The sequence below is a fragment of the Fusarium venenatum genome (assembly GCF_020744135.1).
Source record: "Fusarium venenatum strain MPI-CAGE-CH-0201 chromosome Unknown EDB82scaffold_1, whole genome shotgun sequence".
Lineage (NCBI taxonomy): Eukaryota > Fungi > Ascomycota > Sordariomycetes > Hypocreales > Nectriaceae > Fusarium > Fusarium venenatum.
In genome coordinates, this window is record NW_027072129.1 from 6365827 (window position 1) to 6381256 (window position 15430).

General features: G+C 50.3%; 6 protein-coding genes and 1 non-coding gene across 7 annotated transcripts; 5 read left to right on the forward strand and 2 right to left on the reverse strand.

Moving 5' to 3' along the window:
• The first annotated feature begins 182 nt into the window (after nt 1-182).
• On the forward strand, nt 183-5803 carry EDB82DRAFT_488202 (uncharacterized protein). The gene is made up of 2 exons (XM_065608324.1): nt 183-5112; nt 5161-5803. Exons 1-2 carry the CDS (start codon nt 532-534, stop codon nt 5374-5376), a joined length of 4797 nt encoding a protein of 1598 aa, XP_065465679.1. The 5' UTR covers nt 183-531; the 3' UTR covers nt 5377-5803.
• Nucleotides 5519-5803, forward strand: EDB82DRAFT_488208 (uncharacterized protein). The gene has a single exon (XM_065608325.1). The coding sequence runs from the start codon at nt 5570-5572 to the stop codon at nt 5780-5782; it is 213 nt and encodes a 70-aa protein (XP_065465680.1). The 5' UTR covers nt 5519-5569; the 3' UTR covers nt 5783-5803.
• Nucleotides 5804-6704: 901 nt separating this feature from the next.
• Nucleotides 6705-6776, forward strand: EDB82DRAFT_t22. Its single transcript has one exon. It is a non-coding gene; the product is annotated as a tRNA-Gln (tRNA).
• Nucleotides 6777-7428: 652 nt separating this feature from the next.
• EDB82DRAFT_62172 (uncharacterized protein) lies at nt 7429-7870 on the forward strand. Its single transcript, XM_065610018.1, has one exon. It carries the CDS (start codon nt 7572-7574, stop codon nt 7803-7805), a length of 234 nt encoding a protein of 77 aa, XP_065465681.1. The 5' UTR covers nt 7429-7571; the 3' UTR covers nt 7806-7870.
• EDB82DRAFT_488211 (PAP2 superfamily-domain-containing protein) lies at nt 7429-9116 on the forward strand. The gene is made up of 3 exons (XM_065608326.1): nt 7429-7862; nt 7919-8168; nt 8217-9116. The coding sequence occupies exons 1-3, from the start codon at nt 7826-7828 to the stop codon at nt 8959-8961; spliced, it is 1032 nt and encodes a 343-aa protein (XP_065465682.1). The 5' UTR covers nt 7429-7825; the 3' UTR covers nt 8962-9116.
• Nucleotides 9117-9223: 107 nt separating this feature from the next.
• Nucleotides 9224-10757, reverse strand: EDB82DRAFT_571824 (uncharacterized protein). The gene is made up of 2 exons (XM_025730006.2): nt 10274-10757; nt 9224-10221 (listed from the first exon to the last, which is right to left on the reverse strand). The coding sequence occupies exons 1-2, from the start codon at nt 10479-10481 to the stop codon at nt 9284-9286; spliced, it is 1146 nt and encodes a 381-aa protein (XP_025589175.1). The 5' UTR covers nt 10482-10757; the 3' UTR covers nt 9224-9283.
• Nucleotides 10758-11714: 957 nt separating this feature from the next.
• On the reverse strand, nt 11715-14104 carry EDB82DRAFT_62191 (uncharacterized protein). The gene is made up of 3 exons (XM_025730005.2): nt 13438-14104; nt 11942-13391; nt 11715-11890 (listed from the first exon to the last, which is right to left on the reverse strand). The coding sequence occupies exons 1-3, from the start codon at nt 13795-13797 to the stop codon at nt 11829-11831; spliced, it is 1872 nt and encodes a 623-aa protein (XP_025589174.1). The 5' UTR covers nt 13798-14104; the 3' UTR covers nt 11715-11828.
• Between the last annotated feature and the right edge of the window lie 1326 nt (nt 14105-15430).

Consider the following 15430-nt stretch of genomic DNA (forward strand, 5'->3'; position numbering starts at 1 on the left):
GTTGGAGCTAAGAAAGGTACCACACCCTACTACAGGTACCTAACCTTGGGTCCTTTAAAGGTTGCCAATTCTGTGCCAGTGCCGGCCAAGTGCAAGTGCCACTTACCAGCCATTTTACAGAAGGTACCTTGCCTTTTCACCGTCATCATCATCCATTCGCGACTTTTTTTTTTTTTTTTTCCCTCTCCCTCTCTCAGGTTCACCACCTTACCCTTCGCCTCATCCTTGAAGACGAGAGTCAAAGAGCAAAAAAATAAAAATAGAATCGCATCTGTTTTTCTCGTACAATTCTATCATCCTCTTCTCGTTTCCTATTCTTCTTCATCATTTCCATCTCATTTCATCCTTTCTTGGCGTTCTTCCGGAATCTGATCGGCCCGTTTGCTTTGCTTTCGTTCCGCCTCCGCTTCCCTTTCGCCGCATTTCCCCTTCGTCTCTGAATCACTTTCAGATTCAAACCAAACCCCAAATCTAAGCGGGAGCTCTTTTCGAGTCCGCAACCGCAACCTCCCTCCTTCCTAGGCTGTTGTCATGGATAATCTCGACATGCCTGCGGCTCCCACGCCGCCAGCCAACGCCAATGCGAGCAATCCTGATCGCACTGCTAACCTGCTGAACCTTCTCAAGTTCAGTGGCTCAGGCGGCTCCCAGCTGCAGAGCCAGGCTACCCAAGCTCGCGCTCATGGCCACAACCCGCAACAGCAGCAGCAGCAGCAGCCGGTCCAGCCAGTGCAGCAGCCTCAGGAATTGCAGCATCAGGAGCATTCTCAGCAACGTCACCAGCAGATGTCGCCTGACCCTCAGATGCATCAGTTTAATCAGTTCCAGCAGCATGCCCAGCAGGGTCGCGGAATAATCCAGAGCCCTTTGCCCGCTCAGATTCACCAGCCCTCGCCTTCCTCCGCTGATCCTACTGGCCTCTTGGCTGCTCTTATGCGTGGCGCCCATGAGCCTGAGGAGCAAAAGCAGCAGCAGCAGCAGGCCCACCCGCAGCAACCTTTTGGCAACGGCTCGCCTCCTGCTGACACTCGTTCCTACCTGCTGAACCTCCTCAACCGCCCCAAACCTAGCCAAGGTGACCACCAGCATTCGGTTTTGAGCGAGGCTTCACGTTCGACGAACCTTACGCCTCAATCTCCCGGAAATGCTCCCGCTGAAACCGCCCGCTACTCGGGCGTTTTTCAGCAGCAGTACGGCCAGCACCAGCACTCGCACAGCGGCCAATTTTCCAACCTCCAGCACCGCCAGTCCGATTCCTACGCCGGCTCCCATGCCCCTTCCAACGCTTCCGACTCTTACTATCCCTCTCAGGACAACCAGGCTGATGCATCAGCTCTTTTCCAGCAGCTGCTGGGAAACCTTGCTCAGTCTTCTCCTCAGAGCCAGAGTCACGGTCACGCCGCGCAGTCGCCTAGTGCCCTGCCTTTCCAGATTCTCAAAAAGGACTCGCCCGCTGCTTCGCATCATTCACACCACTCTCATCACTCCCACCGTCCCGACCATTCCGTCGGCGCTGGTAGTGAGCGAGCTGCTTTCCAAACGTCTCCTCACCAGATCCGTCGCAAAGCAACCCGAACTGCGTCCATTCAGTCTCACCATTCCGTGAAGCAGGGCACACCCCCCGCTCCCGAATTCGAGAACCATAATTCTGCGGCCAAGGCGACCGTTGCGGAGGCAGTTGAGGACATTGCTGAGCAGGCTGATCACGACGCCACTGAGGCACTTGAGCGCGCTGAGTACGAACGGGCCCAGGCTGAAATTGCCCAGGGTCTGAACGAGATGCGCAAGGCAAAGTCCGAGAAGGAATTCGAAGACGGCGCTCAACATGCCGCTCAGGCTATTCAGGCTGAGCTCGACCGTAGCGACAACGAAGGTGTTCTCGAGGACGCTCTTTCAGCCGAGGTTGCCGAGACCGTTCGTGAGATTGTTGACGAAGCTGCTCAGGGTGTTGCTGATAGCTGGGAGAGCGCCGATCAGGATGAGATTGTCGTGATTGAAGAAAAGGAGACTCCTCCCGTCAAGGTCTTTAACTTCCCAATGAAGCCGTGGATTTCCATTACGCTTCAGGAAGAGGGAACCGACCCGCGACCTCAGTTCCGCGACGAGACCATCATGGATATCGCTCGACTGAAGAAGGAATTCGACCAGATCGATCGCAACCTGTATACTGCCACGGAGAACTACATGGCTTACGGTATGTCCAAGCAGGGAGGTCTCCGTGTCATTCGACAGGAGGATGGTAAGGATGCCAAGATCTTTACCGATACCAAGGACCGAATCTTCAACGTCGCCATGTCTGTCACCCCTACTGATCACGAAGGCGCTCACCGCGAGGCCATTATCGGCACTGGCATCAGCGGCACAGTCTATTGGGTTCAGATTCGCGATGGCGAGAAGGATCACATCGAGGATACCCATATGGAGCAGTACGGCTTTGCTCTGCCTCCCATGAGCTCCCAGGAGGGTGACGCCCCTGGCGGTGTTCTCAAGACCCGCGCTCGCACCTCCACCATTCACCCCGAGTACTTTGCCGTTGGTCGCGGCAAGTCCATCAACCTCATCTGGCCTTCTTACATTTTGCAGAACAACTTGTTCAAGCCAGGCCATGATCGTGTTGTCGACACAGAAACTCTTGCCAAACAATGCTCTTTGAAGATCAACACTGGTAAGGCCGGCAAGGACTTCACCTTCAGTCAGGACGACTCTGTCATCGTCTCTCTTGATAAGTCTGGTCGGGTCAAGTTCTGGGATGTTCGAGACCTGACCGCTGTCAAAGAGGGTTGTGATCCACGTGCTCCAATTCCTGCACAGACCTCGCTCGAGGTTAAGGAGCCTTTGATGACACTTGCCACTACTCCTGAGGGCGAAAAGGCCTGGCCTACTTCGGTCCTGCTTCTCGACAAGCAGCGACCCTACCAGAAGCGATGCGCTCTCCGATACATGATTGTCGGAATGAAGCAGAACCACACTCTGCAGCTTTGGGATCTTGCTCTTGGCAAACCCGTGCAGGAGTTCAACCTACCTCACAGCAAGGAGTCGGACGCCGTCTGCAGTGTCATGTACCACTCCGCCACTGGCATGATTGTCATTGGCCATCCCACACGAAACTCGATCTACTTTGCGCACTTGTCGGCACCTAAGTATAACCTCAAGAGTGTTTCCCAGGCCGAGTACATCCAGCGACTTGTCGCTCAGGACTCCTCCATTCCCCAGCCGGATAGTACCGCTGTCATTAGTGGTGTGCGAGAGTACTCGTTCGCCAACCGGGGTATCCTGCGAAGTCTCGACATTCTTGGCACACCTGCCATGGTCCAAGATGCCGACGAACCCACCCTCTTTGAGTTGTATGCCATGCACTCCAAGGGTGTTGCTTGCCTGCTTGTCAAGCAGACCGAGCTCGGATGGTCCAAGGACAACAAGGTCCTCGACGCGGTTGACGCTGTCGCTCAGAATGTCGTCATTGTCTCGAAGCTCAAGGCTCCCCAGCCTGCCGAGACCCCAACTCCTGCCAGCAACGGAGAACCCGCTGTCCGTATCGTCAACCGCGGATCCAACAAGGAGAACGTACAGGCCACCCCTGGATCGCAGACAGAGTCTGTTCAGCGTGGACCCGAACCGGCTGTCCCAGCCAAGGCAAAGACTGAGCCGAAGGAGGCTGAAACGCCCATCCAGTCCGCCAAGGAGTCCCAGTCTGAGAAGCCGGAGAGAAAGTCACGAAAGAAGAAGAATGCGGCGAACCAGGGTGATGTTGCCACCAACGGCGCTACACCTCGTGCCGGCAATAAGGATGCCAAGGGCGCAAACAACACTACTGCGCCTTCTGTCTCTTCTGAGGCACTGGATGCTGCCATCTCTGGACTCGAGTCTCGTCTGAATGTGAGCGTTGGCGAGACGCTCAAATCATCTTTCAAGAACCTCCATGGCAAGATTGATGACGATATCCGTGTTCGGGACGAGAATTTCAACCAGCACCAACTTAAGCTCCTTGATATGGTTTCGGAGGTGCTGAATGAAAACACTCAAAAGGTCCTAGAGGCTCTCATCCATCACCAATTCACCGAACTCGTCATCCCCGCCATTGGCGACAAGGCGGGTGCCGCTGTCAGCGATCTTCTCGACAACAAGCTGCAACCCCACCTTGCCTCTTGTGTGCAAAAGGAGATTCAGAGTTCCCTTCCCCATGCGCTCAACAGGTCCCTGCGCTCTGGCGATTTTGTCAAGTCCATCTCGGAACGAGTTGGTAACACTGTCACCACAAGCGTCCAGCAGGAAGTTGTCACAATACTGACTCAGCGACTCACTCCTACTTTCACTAACATTGCAACTCAGGCGTCGCAGCGTGTTGCCGGCGAGCTGCACCAGCAATACCATGACCAGTTTGAGTACATGAAGTCCCAGCATGCCGCCGACAGTGCCAAGATCGACCAGCTGACGTCTCACGTCACCCATCTCTCCGGGATTGTTGAGACCATGGCCGCGTCTCAGGCGGCTCTTCACGCGGAATTCCTCAAGTTCAAGCAACAACCTGTCCATGAGCTTTCTGGAATCCCTCAGACTGCTGGCCACGGTCAACCTGTCCCACATCACGGATATGCCACCTCCAGCCAACACCACCCTCAAGCCAGCCTCACCGGCAGCTACCACCCGAGTCAGGCCGCTAGCCAAGCTCAACAGTTCGTTGGCAGCCCCCAATACGCTCGTGGTTCTCAGCATGTGAACAGCCCTCAAGCGTCCCAACAGACTTCAGACTACGTCGCTCCTACTGCGAGTGTTGGTGCCCTTGCTGGTGCCTACGCTAGCCAGCGTAACCAGACTGAGCCTGAAGCAGACCACGACTTGATGCAGCGCATCAGGATTGTTGAGCAGGCTATCCAGGAGGGCCGTTACCAGGATGCCATGATCCAGTGGATTCAGAGTGGTCGCGAGGAGGAGATTTTCCGCCGCTGCCTCAGCCGCTTCCCTCCCAAGAAGTTTGAGAACATGCCTCTCCTGATTCTACTTGTTGTGATTGCCACTATCTCCAAGAACCTGAAGCCAAACGCTCGTCTCAAGGAGGAAGTTGAATGGATCGAAATGGCCCTGAACGCGTTTGCGGAGAGCCTCCCCAACTTTGTAAGTTCAAGTTTACCTACTTACATGGGCGTAACTAATTCATTGCAGGAATGGGACCAATCCGGCGCTCGTGATATAATCAAGAGCACGACTTCGGCCATGCAGCTCCTTATTGGACGCATTCAGCCTCTTATTGGTGGCATCCAAGACGGTTTCCCTACTGATCCCTTCCTCGCCAACCTCGAGAGAGCCAAGCTTGACTGGATTGTGCGAACATCAGAACGTGTGCTTGACATTTGTGGTGCCCCGAGACGCTACGAGTAATCGAACATTATGACAATAAAATCTGGAGGAATTCCTGCTATTCTTGTCTAACGAGACAGACCGTGGAAACATGGCGCTTTGTCGTGAGCTAGAAGATGCGTCCGACAGTGTACACCACGCTGGGAAGATATGATTTCACATGGGAACATTTCAGAACGTTTCACGATTGGTGAAAAAAAAAAAAAAGACATGCATGTGCATTATTAGTAGGTTGATGATGTTTTATGGTGTCGTGGCATGTTTCTCGCGATGCGATTTGGTATCATGTTACTTGCGAAGGCATTGGAGTTGTTTTCACATTTGGGATGCTATGATACCCCGGAGAAGGGGAGGATGGGGATGGAGTGTTTGCGGAGGATACAGAGGAACCAAACAGTTTCTCTTTGACTTAGTTTTTGGTAATTAATGTATGAGTTGCTATGAGATTTGATGTGTGCTGTGCATTACGTCCCAAGATATTCAATCGTCAAGATTTGTGCCCAAAATTCGGTCGGACTGCTATCTACGTCGAGATTGTTTCATGTGAACCTCATCATGACCATCCCCTGGCATGTTCTTGGTTACTTCGGAAGCCACGGATGGTAATGGATACATGTTCTCGGCAGATGAACATCAAAAGTCATGTCAGTCAGACAAGCTTTTTGGCGGCGAGTTATCTCAGCCCTAGAATAAGGGGCATGCTTGGGATTGAAGAAGTGAGGTTTCTCGTGTGACATTGTCTGATATCGAGTGCTCGAGTCTCTCATTCAACTGGGAGTGGTCACTGAAGATGGTACTCTAGTAGATGAGGTGAGCAAATCATACAGTGATAAACACATGTTGTTGATGAAGTAATATATGTGATTGCATGTTAATCGTCTCATGCCATGTCATGAAGATCTCAAACCGAGGCTAAACACCGAGTCTCCAAGGTCTCTACCATGGATCATACCTTGTATCTGGTCTCGCCCGATTTAATAAACCATATTACCGGGTACCCGCGCACTCCGGGAGTCAAACCGGGGATCTTGAATCTTGGTCTCGGAGTCAGATTCAAACCCGAGTCGCCGGATTGCAAGTAATCATCCTCTTTAACACTATGCCAGAATTATATTACCAAGATAATGAATGAGTTCAAAGTGACGGTTATGACTGCCATTGTCCCAACTAGCTACTGGGTTTTTCTTTTTCTTTCCTAAATTTGAACAAATTGATTGGCCTAGAGGCTCGGCCCGGCACCCGCTTCAACCACAATATCGAGAACCTCGAATTTTCAACAATGACCCACAACACAGCATTCTATTAAGTAAAAATAATTATCTCGTAGCCACAGCATAAAACTAGTAGTTGGTTTCGTGGTCTAACGGTTATGACTGCGGATTCTGATTCCGCCAGCGAGGGTTCGACTCCCTCCGAGACCTTTCTTTTGCCAGTTCTTTTGAACAAATAGGTTCTTTTTTGGAGTCTTGGAGAGGTATATGGTTTTGTAGGTGGTTAGTATTTAGTGTTTTGAAGATCAAGTCCTGTAGGAAACCCTATCAGGCTTCAAACTAGATAAATAACTTCAACGGTGGCACAAAAGATTAGTCCATCCAATAGTTTCTCGCCAAGTTCATAACAGTATGTATTTCCATGCTTTGACTGCGGTACATGTAACCCTCCAAGATTAGGCCTCGTCTGATTGCAGTGAATTGTACCGCTGCGGGTTTGATTCGTTGAAAAGCCATGTCGAGGCGAAAACGGTAACGAGCACGAGAGTTAAGCTTATTGCACTTTTCATATCATGACTATTCCATTGGTTTATTAGTTGTGAAGTGACAAGCTGTGCATATATGATATGTCGAGACAGCTGAGGTGAGCTTATGCTAAGAAAATAGACACACAGGGAACACGTACCGATATACTACAAATAGAAACAGATCAACTTCTTTGTCGTGCTACGCTGTATAGCCCAATAGATTAAGATACAGTCCGATGGCCTCAGGAACTAATGCGTAAATACCCTTGAAGTATACCCAATGTTCGCCAAGATTCTTGGTACATATGAAATCTCCTGACATGTACAGAGCATATAATAGACACACGCAAGGTTGTGTGACATTGACAGCCAGCCTTTTTAGTGTCAGAGCGGCTACCTATTCTCCGATGACAAGCTTTTCCCTCATTAATTACTGCGTCTCGTTCCTGGTTTCCCTGTTTTGCCTATCTTACCCCATATGCTGATGACTGGGTGTAACCATGAACAAGTATGGATCTTGACTATTACTATATATCTCCCTGTCCCTTCTCTGTCGTTTTCTTCCCCTTCCTCTTCATTTCCCCTTCTTTTCCATCTTGGTCTAGGTTGCTATACGGTTGGACTGTTTCGAATCACCACATTATCTAGACTGTGTTTATATATACGAATTTTCGTTAAATATTATCTTCTTAGCACTCTTTTATTTTCCTAGCACAATTATTATTCGCGACCATGGTTACAGCTTCTAAGAATGTGGTAGAGCCAGTATGTAAGTCATAGTTCAACCAAAGCCATCACTCACCAGTATCTAATGTCCTGCTATAGTCATTGTTCTCGCCTTTACTGCAGGATGTCTCATCAACAGACGAAAGGATACACAAGTGGCATACAATGAATCATCAGAAGATGTTGAAACTGGCCAACGATACATTGACTCGCCATCCCTGAAGCCAGCTCTGCTCCAAAACGAACGACCTGTGCGCAAAGCTCCCAACTTGTTCTTCGTTTTTCTCTCCCGCTTCTTTAACAAGTTTCCATTTTTAATAGAGATTTGGTACTGGAACTTGACATACTGGTACTTGTTACAGTCGAACGATACATATGAGTTACTGACCTGGTGCAGGATATATCAAGGCCTTCGAGCTGTATCAGCCAGAACAATTGCTGGCAACGAAGACATATTCGACCGCGCAAGAGACCATGCTCTTCAAATCCTCCGTCTTGAATCCTTCTTCGGTCTCAACATCGAGCAGCGCTTTCAGGCATACATGATGTCTGAACAACAATGGCTCATGACCATCCTCGCCAAGATCTACTACTCACACATCAGCGTCGGAATTCTCTTCCTCATATACATATATACTTATCTCCCACCTTCGACATTCCAACGAATTCGTCGCACCATCGCAGTTGACAACGCAATCGCTTTCGTCATCGTCACTCTCTGGCGCTGTTCGCCTCCTCGTTTACTACCTCCTGAGTACGGCTTCATCGATGTTTTACACAGCAAAGCTGGTGGCTCCAACGTTTGGAACAACAATCGCTTCCAATTAACCATCGCCGCGATGCCGAGTTTGCATTTTGGAACGTCTCTCTTCTTTGCCGTCTGCATGTGTCGCTTCTCTCCGCATCGTTTCATGCGTATAGTCGCTCCTTTGTGGCCCGCTGCTATGCTCATCACGATTGTTGCGACGGCAAATCATTTCCTAACAGACGCTTTTATCGGAGCTTTGGTTCCTTTGCTGGGATGGCGTATTAATCAGGCTGTTCTTATCCTTAAGCCTATTCAGGATTTTGTGTTTGCGCCGTTGGTCAATAGGTTAGACCTGAGAGATTCCAACGTACGGGTTATTCCCAAGACTTTGTAATAGTAAGCATGCTCGCTACATAGGCGAAACGAAGGCAGGCTACTGGGTAACAGAAAAGTTAGCCTCCTAAGTCTTAGGGTGCAAAAATAAACAGCCTAAGAAGCATAAACTGACCTACTGATTTCGTCCCGTATGCTTATAGCGGCCAATTTTTCTGATACCATGAGGGCAGGTAGCCGCTGTGAATCCGAGCTCTTTACTAAGAGTCTAATGTAGTGAAGCGATTCTCCAATATGTCGTACAATAACTTCACTCCCAAGATATTATGTAAAATATTTCTGTTCATTCATTTGTTGGCTTAAATATGCATATATCCCATCCTCTATCCGCTCTTTGAGATGTTGACAACAACCTTTCCAAAGTGCTGTCCACTGCTCAAATACTCGAGCGCCTTATTCGCCTCATCAAAACTAAAAGTCTTGCAGATGACAGGATGGATAGAGTGCTTCTCGTAGAAAGAAACCATCTCCTCAAACCGATCCTTGGGTCCATTGAGGATACCCTTGAGCGTGACGTTCCTTCGTAGAGCAAGCACATTGACACCGACCTTGCCGCCAGTGTCCTGCTCCTCCTCCTTGCCGGATAGGTATCCAACACAGTTGATCAAACCACCGAAAGCAACCGAGTCGAATGACTTGCGCAACGTGCGTGCACCACCTGTCTCGAAGATGATGTCGGCGCCATGGCCACCGGTGGCTTCCATGACAGGATCCTGCCACTCCCAGTGGGTGCGGTAGTTGATGCCAGTGTCGGCACCTAGGTCCTTCTTTGCGCGCTCGAGCTTGTCGTCGGATGAGGAAGTGATGATGACGTTGAGGCCAGCCGCCTTTGCGATCTGGAGACCGGCGATGGCGACACCGCCCGTGCCCTGGAGGAGAACCGACTCCTTCTTCTTGTTGCCGTCGGCGGGCTGACCCAATGGTCGCATGCCGTTGATACACATCCAGGCGGTGACGGCTGCGATGGGCAAACAAGCAGCCTCCTCGTCAGAAAGGTAATCCGGGACGGTGACGAGGCTGTCGGCGGAGAAGCAGCGGTACTCTGTCAGAACACCGGAGAGAGGCAAGCCGAGACCGGAGGCCATGTCGGCTTCGACAACTTGGCCGGTGAGATGGGTCTGGTTGAAGATGGACATGACACGAGTGCCCGTCTTGAGCTTGGGAGAGGAGCTCTGAATGACAGTACCGCACATGTCGGAACAGGGTACTAGAGCCTCAGTGTCTTGGACAGAGGCGTGGTGGTTGTAATCGCCATTGATGACTTGCGTAGTTAGCATAATGCTGTCTTTTTACCAAAGTTATCAACAACATACCTTCGGTATCACGATAATTCAAGCCAACGGCATGGATCTTGACAAGGACCTCTCCATCCTTGGGCTGCGGGACCTTTCCTTCTCCAAACTGGAGTTTATCGAGTCCATCCTGGCCGGTGGTCCACTGCTTGTTGGTCTCAGGAGTCGCCATATTCGCTGTATTTTCGGATTTTCTGAAAGGTAGATAAGATGAGATGAAACTAGTCATGATGAAAAGAAGAAGAAAGAGAAAGAGAATAAATACGAGCGAATGGATTCGACGTCAACGTTAACGTCAACTCTCAGTCAATGCTCTTACAAGTGGAGATGACGTCGCTGTTGGTGGATAGAGGTTATCCTATCAGAAAAGGGAACTAGATCGTTTCAGGAATTAATGCCGGACGTTGAAGAAATGTCTTAATAATCAAGACAACAAAGTTAAAGATTCATGCAGAACTTTGACAACGTTGAAAATGGACTATAACACATGCAGAGGAAAGGATACATACCTACCTACGTAAGGCATGAACAAATGGACAATCAAAAGACAGCCTCAGGCAGGACTTATACATGACACCAACATGATACAGCAAACACGTATAATTTAAAGCGTATGCACAACAGTTCTCTGGCCTCGCTGATCATCTTCTTATTCGTGTTTAAAACACCTACTTATACTCGCTATACCATACATGCACTCGACTCTCCTCACGACCGCTACCAGGCAAATTCAGAATTAATTCGAAACGGCATAGGCCCTTCACTCCAGCCAACTAGGCATACATGAAAACAGAAACTGTAACAAAACCATCAACTAAATCAATCGAGCAAATAATGCAGAACCAGATATTGTAACTTTTTTCTTTTCCATTCCAACGCGGCCTTCACTCCAACTTCAGCCGCCCTTTGCTTTGCGTGCCCAATAGTCCAATAGCCGGACTCGGGCGTCTCCATATCGTCTTCATCGTCGCGGTCATGCCAGGAGCAGCGCCTAGACAGAAATTATTTGGTGGGTATAGTAGTAGGTTGTAGTCGCAGAGGCAACTCCTCCCATCGCTGGCGATGTACACAGCCTGATGAGGAGAAGCCAGTATAGCTGTCTAGACGTAACGTCGTAAAAGCGTCATAATCGTCAGGTAGTGGTCGTAGGTCTTGTCGGGGTACAGGCGAGGGTATTCCAGGTTATGCGTGTTGCCAAGCGGGTTCGTGACCTTCCATGTTTGGTTGCCCAGGTGTGTTGAAAACATTGTGTATCCAGATATCCTATCCCATACTCTCTCATCGGTAGCTGTCATCAAGTCGGCCACACTTATGGGCCACTCTCGTCCCCAACAATCTTCAAAAGTCATAAAACCATTCCCACGTAAACTATATGCAATGGGGTTTAACAAGACAGGGCAAGGCAAAAGCTTGCCATCACTACCCCAGGTATGTAAATATTACAATTCGTAATAGCAAATGCGATGTAAAAAATTCGATGCGTCGTTTTCGTTGTCGTTAATCAACGCGCAAGTGTAGCCAGCGACTAGCTTCAACATCGCTCTAGGCTTGGCCCGCCAGGGGTAAGCGAACACACTCAGTGATATCGCGAGGCGTTAGTGGAGCTTGAACCAACACGGGCTCCATTGTCGGACGAATCTATGTTGAAATTAGTCCATGTTCAATTGACTATCAGTTCATTTGACATACCGCTGCCGCGAGTGGCGTGGCCGTTAGCTCGTCGGCCCGCAAATCCAGAGTTGAACTCCAACTCGGGTCCACGGGGCTGACGCTCAGGAGCTCCCTTAGAGCTGTTACCAGGACGTTGGCTGCCGATAGCGCCGGGGGTGCTTCGTGCCTGGCTCTGCATAGCGCTAGAATCGTATCCTAGGTTCATGTTGTTGAGGCTGTTGAGAAGAGCCTGGTCGTTCTTGGGGCCGGGGGTACCACTGCTGGGGTGGCCGGAAGGAGACATGTTCCCACCAATGTAGTCATTGAAGCGAGCGTTGGAGCCACCACCCATGTTGTTCATACCAGCAGGCGCGAGGTAGCTGGAAGAGGCCTGCGAAGGGCTGGGGGTGAAAGATCGGAGATCGGCAAAGCTCTTGGCAGCTCGGAGGTTGTTAGGAATGCTATTTCCATCAGGGCTTCCGGGAAGCTCAAGGGTGGGGCCCTGTCGACCCATGGCATGGGCGTAGTTGCTGCTGGCAGCCCTCGTCTCGCGATCCGCAGCAAAGTCAAAAGTAGCGGCACGGCTAAGTCCACGCTTGTGCATGTCGAGACTGGTAGCTGGCTGGCTGTGGATGTTGGTAGTGGGCGATGGCTGCTGTCTCTTGAGCACAGTAAGCTGGCGAGATTCGGCCTCGCCCATGGATTGATGCTCAAGACCCATGTTGTGTGCAAGGATGTGGATGGATCGGCGGTGCTCAGGGGCGATACCGGGGGGGAAGACAAGAACTTCACGAGAGTCATCACGGCGGAACATAACCAGCTCAGTATAAAACTCGAGGGTCTGGGGGTCGTTCAGGTCGACGTCGCCTGGCATGCTGATTGAGGGAGACTGAACGCGGGATGCGTCGAGCATACCGAGGTGAGCAGGGCCTCGGGCCTGAGACTGCGAAAGGCTACCGAGGGACTGGATAGAGCTCTGCTGGTGCAGCATGGGAGCCCTGTGTTGCTCCTCGAGCTGGCCACGGCGTTCACGCTTCTCACGTTCGATCCTCTCTCGCTCAGCCTCTGGGAGCATCTTCTTATATTCAACACGCAGTTTGCGTCCATGAACATCCATACCGTTCATGGCTTCGATTACCATACGTGTGTCCTCAGCGGACTGAAAGTTGGCGAAAGCCAGGCCACGGAAAACACCGTTGTCGAAGTGGTAGTTGAAGGCATATGGCTGAGGAAGGTGCATTTCGAGCATGATCGAAGCCAGTGTCTCCTTGCGAACTGCAAAGGGAATGTTCTTGATAACAATAGCAGTGGGAATGAGCTGATCGGCATCGGAGGTGTTTGATCGAAGATCTGTAGGCGATCCGTGGGATCCAGGGTGCTCAACACGGAGGTTGCCGTTTGACATTGGGTTGTTGTTCATTCCACCTTGGTAACCCTGAATACCACCATGGCTACCATGGATACCAAGACCGCTGTGGTCGGTCCATGTCTATTTTTGGTCAGTTTAGTCCTGTTATTCTGTTATTGCCACATACCTGAGGGAGAGCAGCTCGGCGATTCACGTTTCGCTGTCGGCCAGGGCCATTTACGGCTCCGTTGACAGTGGCGACGCCGTTTGTGTTGTAGTTCCAAGCCTGGCCGTTGTCCAGCATGTAGCCCTGCATACCACCAGCCATGTTGTCCATACCTCGATGGTTGTATCCACTTGCGATCCTGTCGGCAGGGTAGAGCGCAGATGAGCCTAGAGGAGCGTCAAATGGGCGTTGGGTCTGGCGGGGTAGTGAGAGTCCAGCAGAAAAGCCACCAGCGGTAGCATAGTTCTGTCTCGAGTTCGGAGAACGGTTGTTGGAGGCACCATAGTCAAGGTAGCTCATGTCGTGCGGTTGTTGCGACATTGTGATGATTGAATCCAGTTTGGCAAGGAGCTGCTGATTCTACCCAGCAGTCTACTATACCAGAATATTGATGTTTTTATGATGGCAACGCAAGATTTACGTTGGCTTAAAGATGCGCGTCGCAAAAGGTATCAGATGCGTAATAAAAACTAACGATGCGGCATCAAAATCGTCGATCGGGGTCCGATGTTCGTTTCGGTCGTAAGCGGTGTAGCTAAGAAATGAAGCACAAGACGCAGCCACGAACTTGAATGAGCACGCTCAAGAGTCCCGCAATGTCAAACGCAAGATTTGCAGCTGAGTCAACCCGACTAAAACGTTTGGTTCGTTTTGACGTGTCTGTCGTAAAGGTTGTCGCTAGGCAACCAAAGCGGGCACCGATAGCAGGTCTTAATTCGTGAACCTTTTGTGGCAAGAGGGCGAGAATGTAGCCAGCACAGCGAAGGAGGCCTTTCGAGTCAAGTCCTGTCAAGTTCAGGATTCCAGCGAAAGTGGCGGAGTAACGTCAGAGGCTACTTTTTGACTCGTTTTTCGGCAGGTAATGCAACCAAGACGACAAACGAAATATTCCAGGAAACGAATAGCGACGTTTCAAACACGCACTATTTCAAACTGCTATTGAATAATAAAATAGTGTTGCGAAAAAGGGGAGTGGATTGGATTCGCGCGGCAAACTCGTCTCTCGTTGGTTGCAAAAAGTCGTGGATTTTCGTCGACGTAAGGGCTGAAGCTCTGGACGAACCAGAATTGCGAACTACAGAGGAGTAGGTAATCAAAGGGAGAGAGAAGAGGGTAAGTGACTGGGAGATGTCGACAAAAATTGGGGGGAGGAGAGGGGAAGAAGAAGGATTGAGGAAAGGGGGTTAAGAGGAAGGTAGAGGGGGAGGAGAGAAGAAAAAGAAGATGGAACAAGTCCCAGTAAATGTCCGTGATGATCTGGATGGAACGGGAAAACGGCGGACGGGAGACGGGAGACGGGGGTTTGAAAGAAGGTGGATGGATTGTGGTTGGGGAGGTGACAGCGGTTTCTCGTTACCTTGTGCCCTTTTTTTTTTTACTTCCTCTCAGGTTCTGTTCTCCAAGTCAAGAGAGTCCAGGAGTGGAGGCCCTTAATTTTTCCCTCCTGTCTTGTCTTGACCTTGCCTTGTCTGGTCTGGTCTTGCTAGGGAGGGGAACAGAAAAGATGACTTTTGAGGTTCAAGATAACAAAATAATTGCTCTGATAATCCACCCCCAGTTCAAGACAGCATAACTCACTAATTTTGTCTCTTCTACTTTAAGCAGCCAACTTTTCTGATCCCCAAGAGCCTGGGACCCATGAAAGATGATGAGATGGAGGGTCCTGACAGTGCGCGCACAGTGACAAGCCACCCGCCAGAGGTATCCATGGCGTAAATTGGTGGGCTCTTCAGCGCTGTTCAATTACCTCCTGCTGGGAAACCCACTGTGGATCAGCATCCCCTGAGATGCCCTTGAAAGCTTGAGATTGAATGCATATTGAGATATACAGCATGGTCATAAAGTATATAATGCTATGACTTTGCCTCTTCATTCAATGAATTGCCAGATGCTTAATCATTTATCTATGCATCACAGCACTATACTTAAACTCCATGCTAAAATATGCATTTCT

Bases quoted from the DNA above. Each gene is read 5' to 3' on its own strand.
- EDB82DRAFT_488202 (XM_065608324.1), top strand. From the start codon at position 532: ATGGATAATCTCGACATGCCTGCGGCTCCCACGCCGCCAGCCAACGCC. The intron at 5,113-5,160 runs GTAAGTTCAAGT...AATTCATTGCAG, and splicing joins CGGAGAGCCTCCCCAACTTT to GAATGGGACCAATCCGGCGC.
- EDB82DRAFT_488208 (XM_065608325.1), top strand. From the start codon at position 5,570: ATGTGCATTATTAGTAGGTTGATGATGTTTTATGGTGTCGTGGCATGT.
- EDB82DRAFT_62172 (XM_065610018.1), top strand. From the start codon at position 7,572: ATGCTGATGACTGGGTGTAACCATGAACAAGTATGGATCTTGACTATT.
- EDB82DRAFT_488211 (XM_065608326.1), top strand. From the start codon at position 7,826: ATGGTTACAGCTTCTAAGAATGTGGTAGAGCCAGTAT. The intron at 7,863-7,918 runs GTAAGTCATAGT...GTCCTGCTATAG, and splicing joins GAATGTGGTAGAGCCAGTAT to TCATTGTTCTCGCCTTTACT. The intron at 8,169-8,216 runs GTACTTGTTACA...GACCTGGTGCAG, and splicing joins TACTGGAACTTGACATACTG to GATATATCAAGGCCTTCGAG.
- EDB82DRAFT_571824 (XM_025730006.2), bottom strand. From the start codon at position 10,481: ATGACTAGTTTCATCTCATCTTATCTACCTTTCAGAAAATCCGAAAAT. The intron at 10,222-10,273 runs GTATGTTGTTGA...TAACTACGCAAG, and splicing joins GAATTATCGTGATACCGAAG to TCATCAATGGCGATTACAAC.
- EDB82DRAFT_62191 (XM_025730005.2), bottom strand. From the start codon at position 13,797: ATGTCGCAACAACCGCACGACATGAGCTACCTTGACTATGGTGCCTCC. The intron at 13,392-13,437 runs GTATGTGGCAAT...GACCAAAAATAG, and splicing joins GCCGAGCTGCTCTCCCTCAG to ACATGGACCGACCACAGCGG. The intron at 11,891-11,941 runs GTATGTCAAATG...ATTTCAACATAG, and splicing joins CCACGCCACTCGCGGCAGCG to ATTCGTCCGACAATGGAGCC.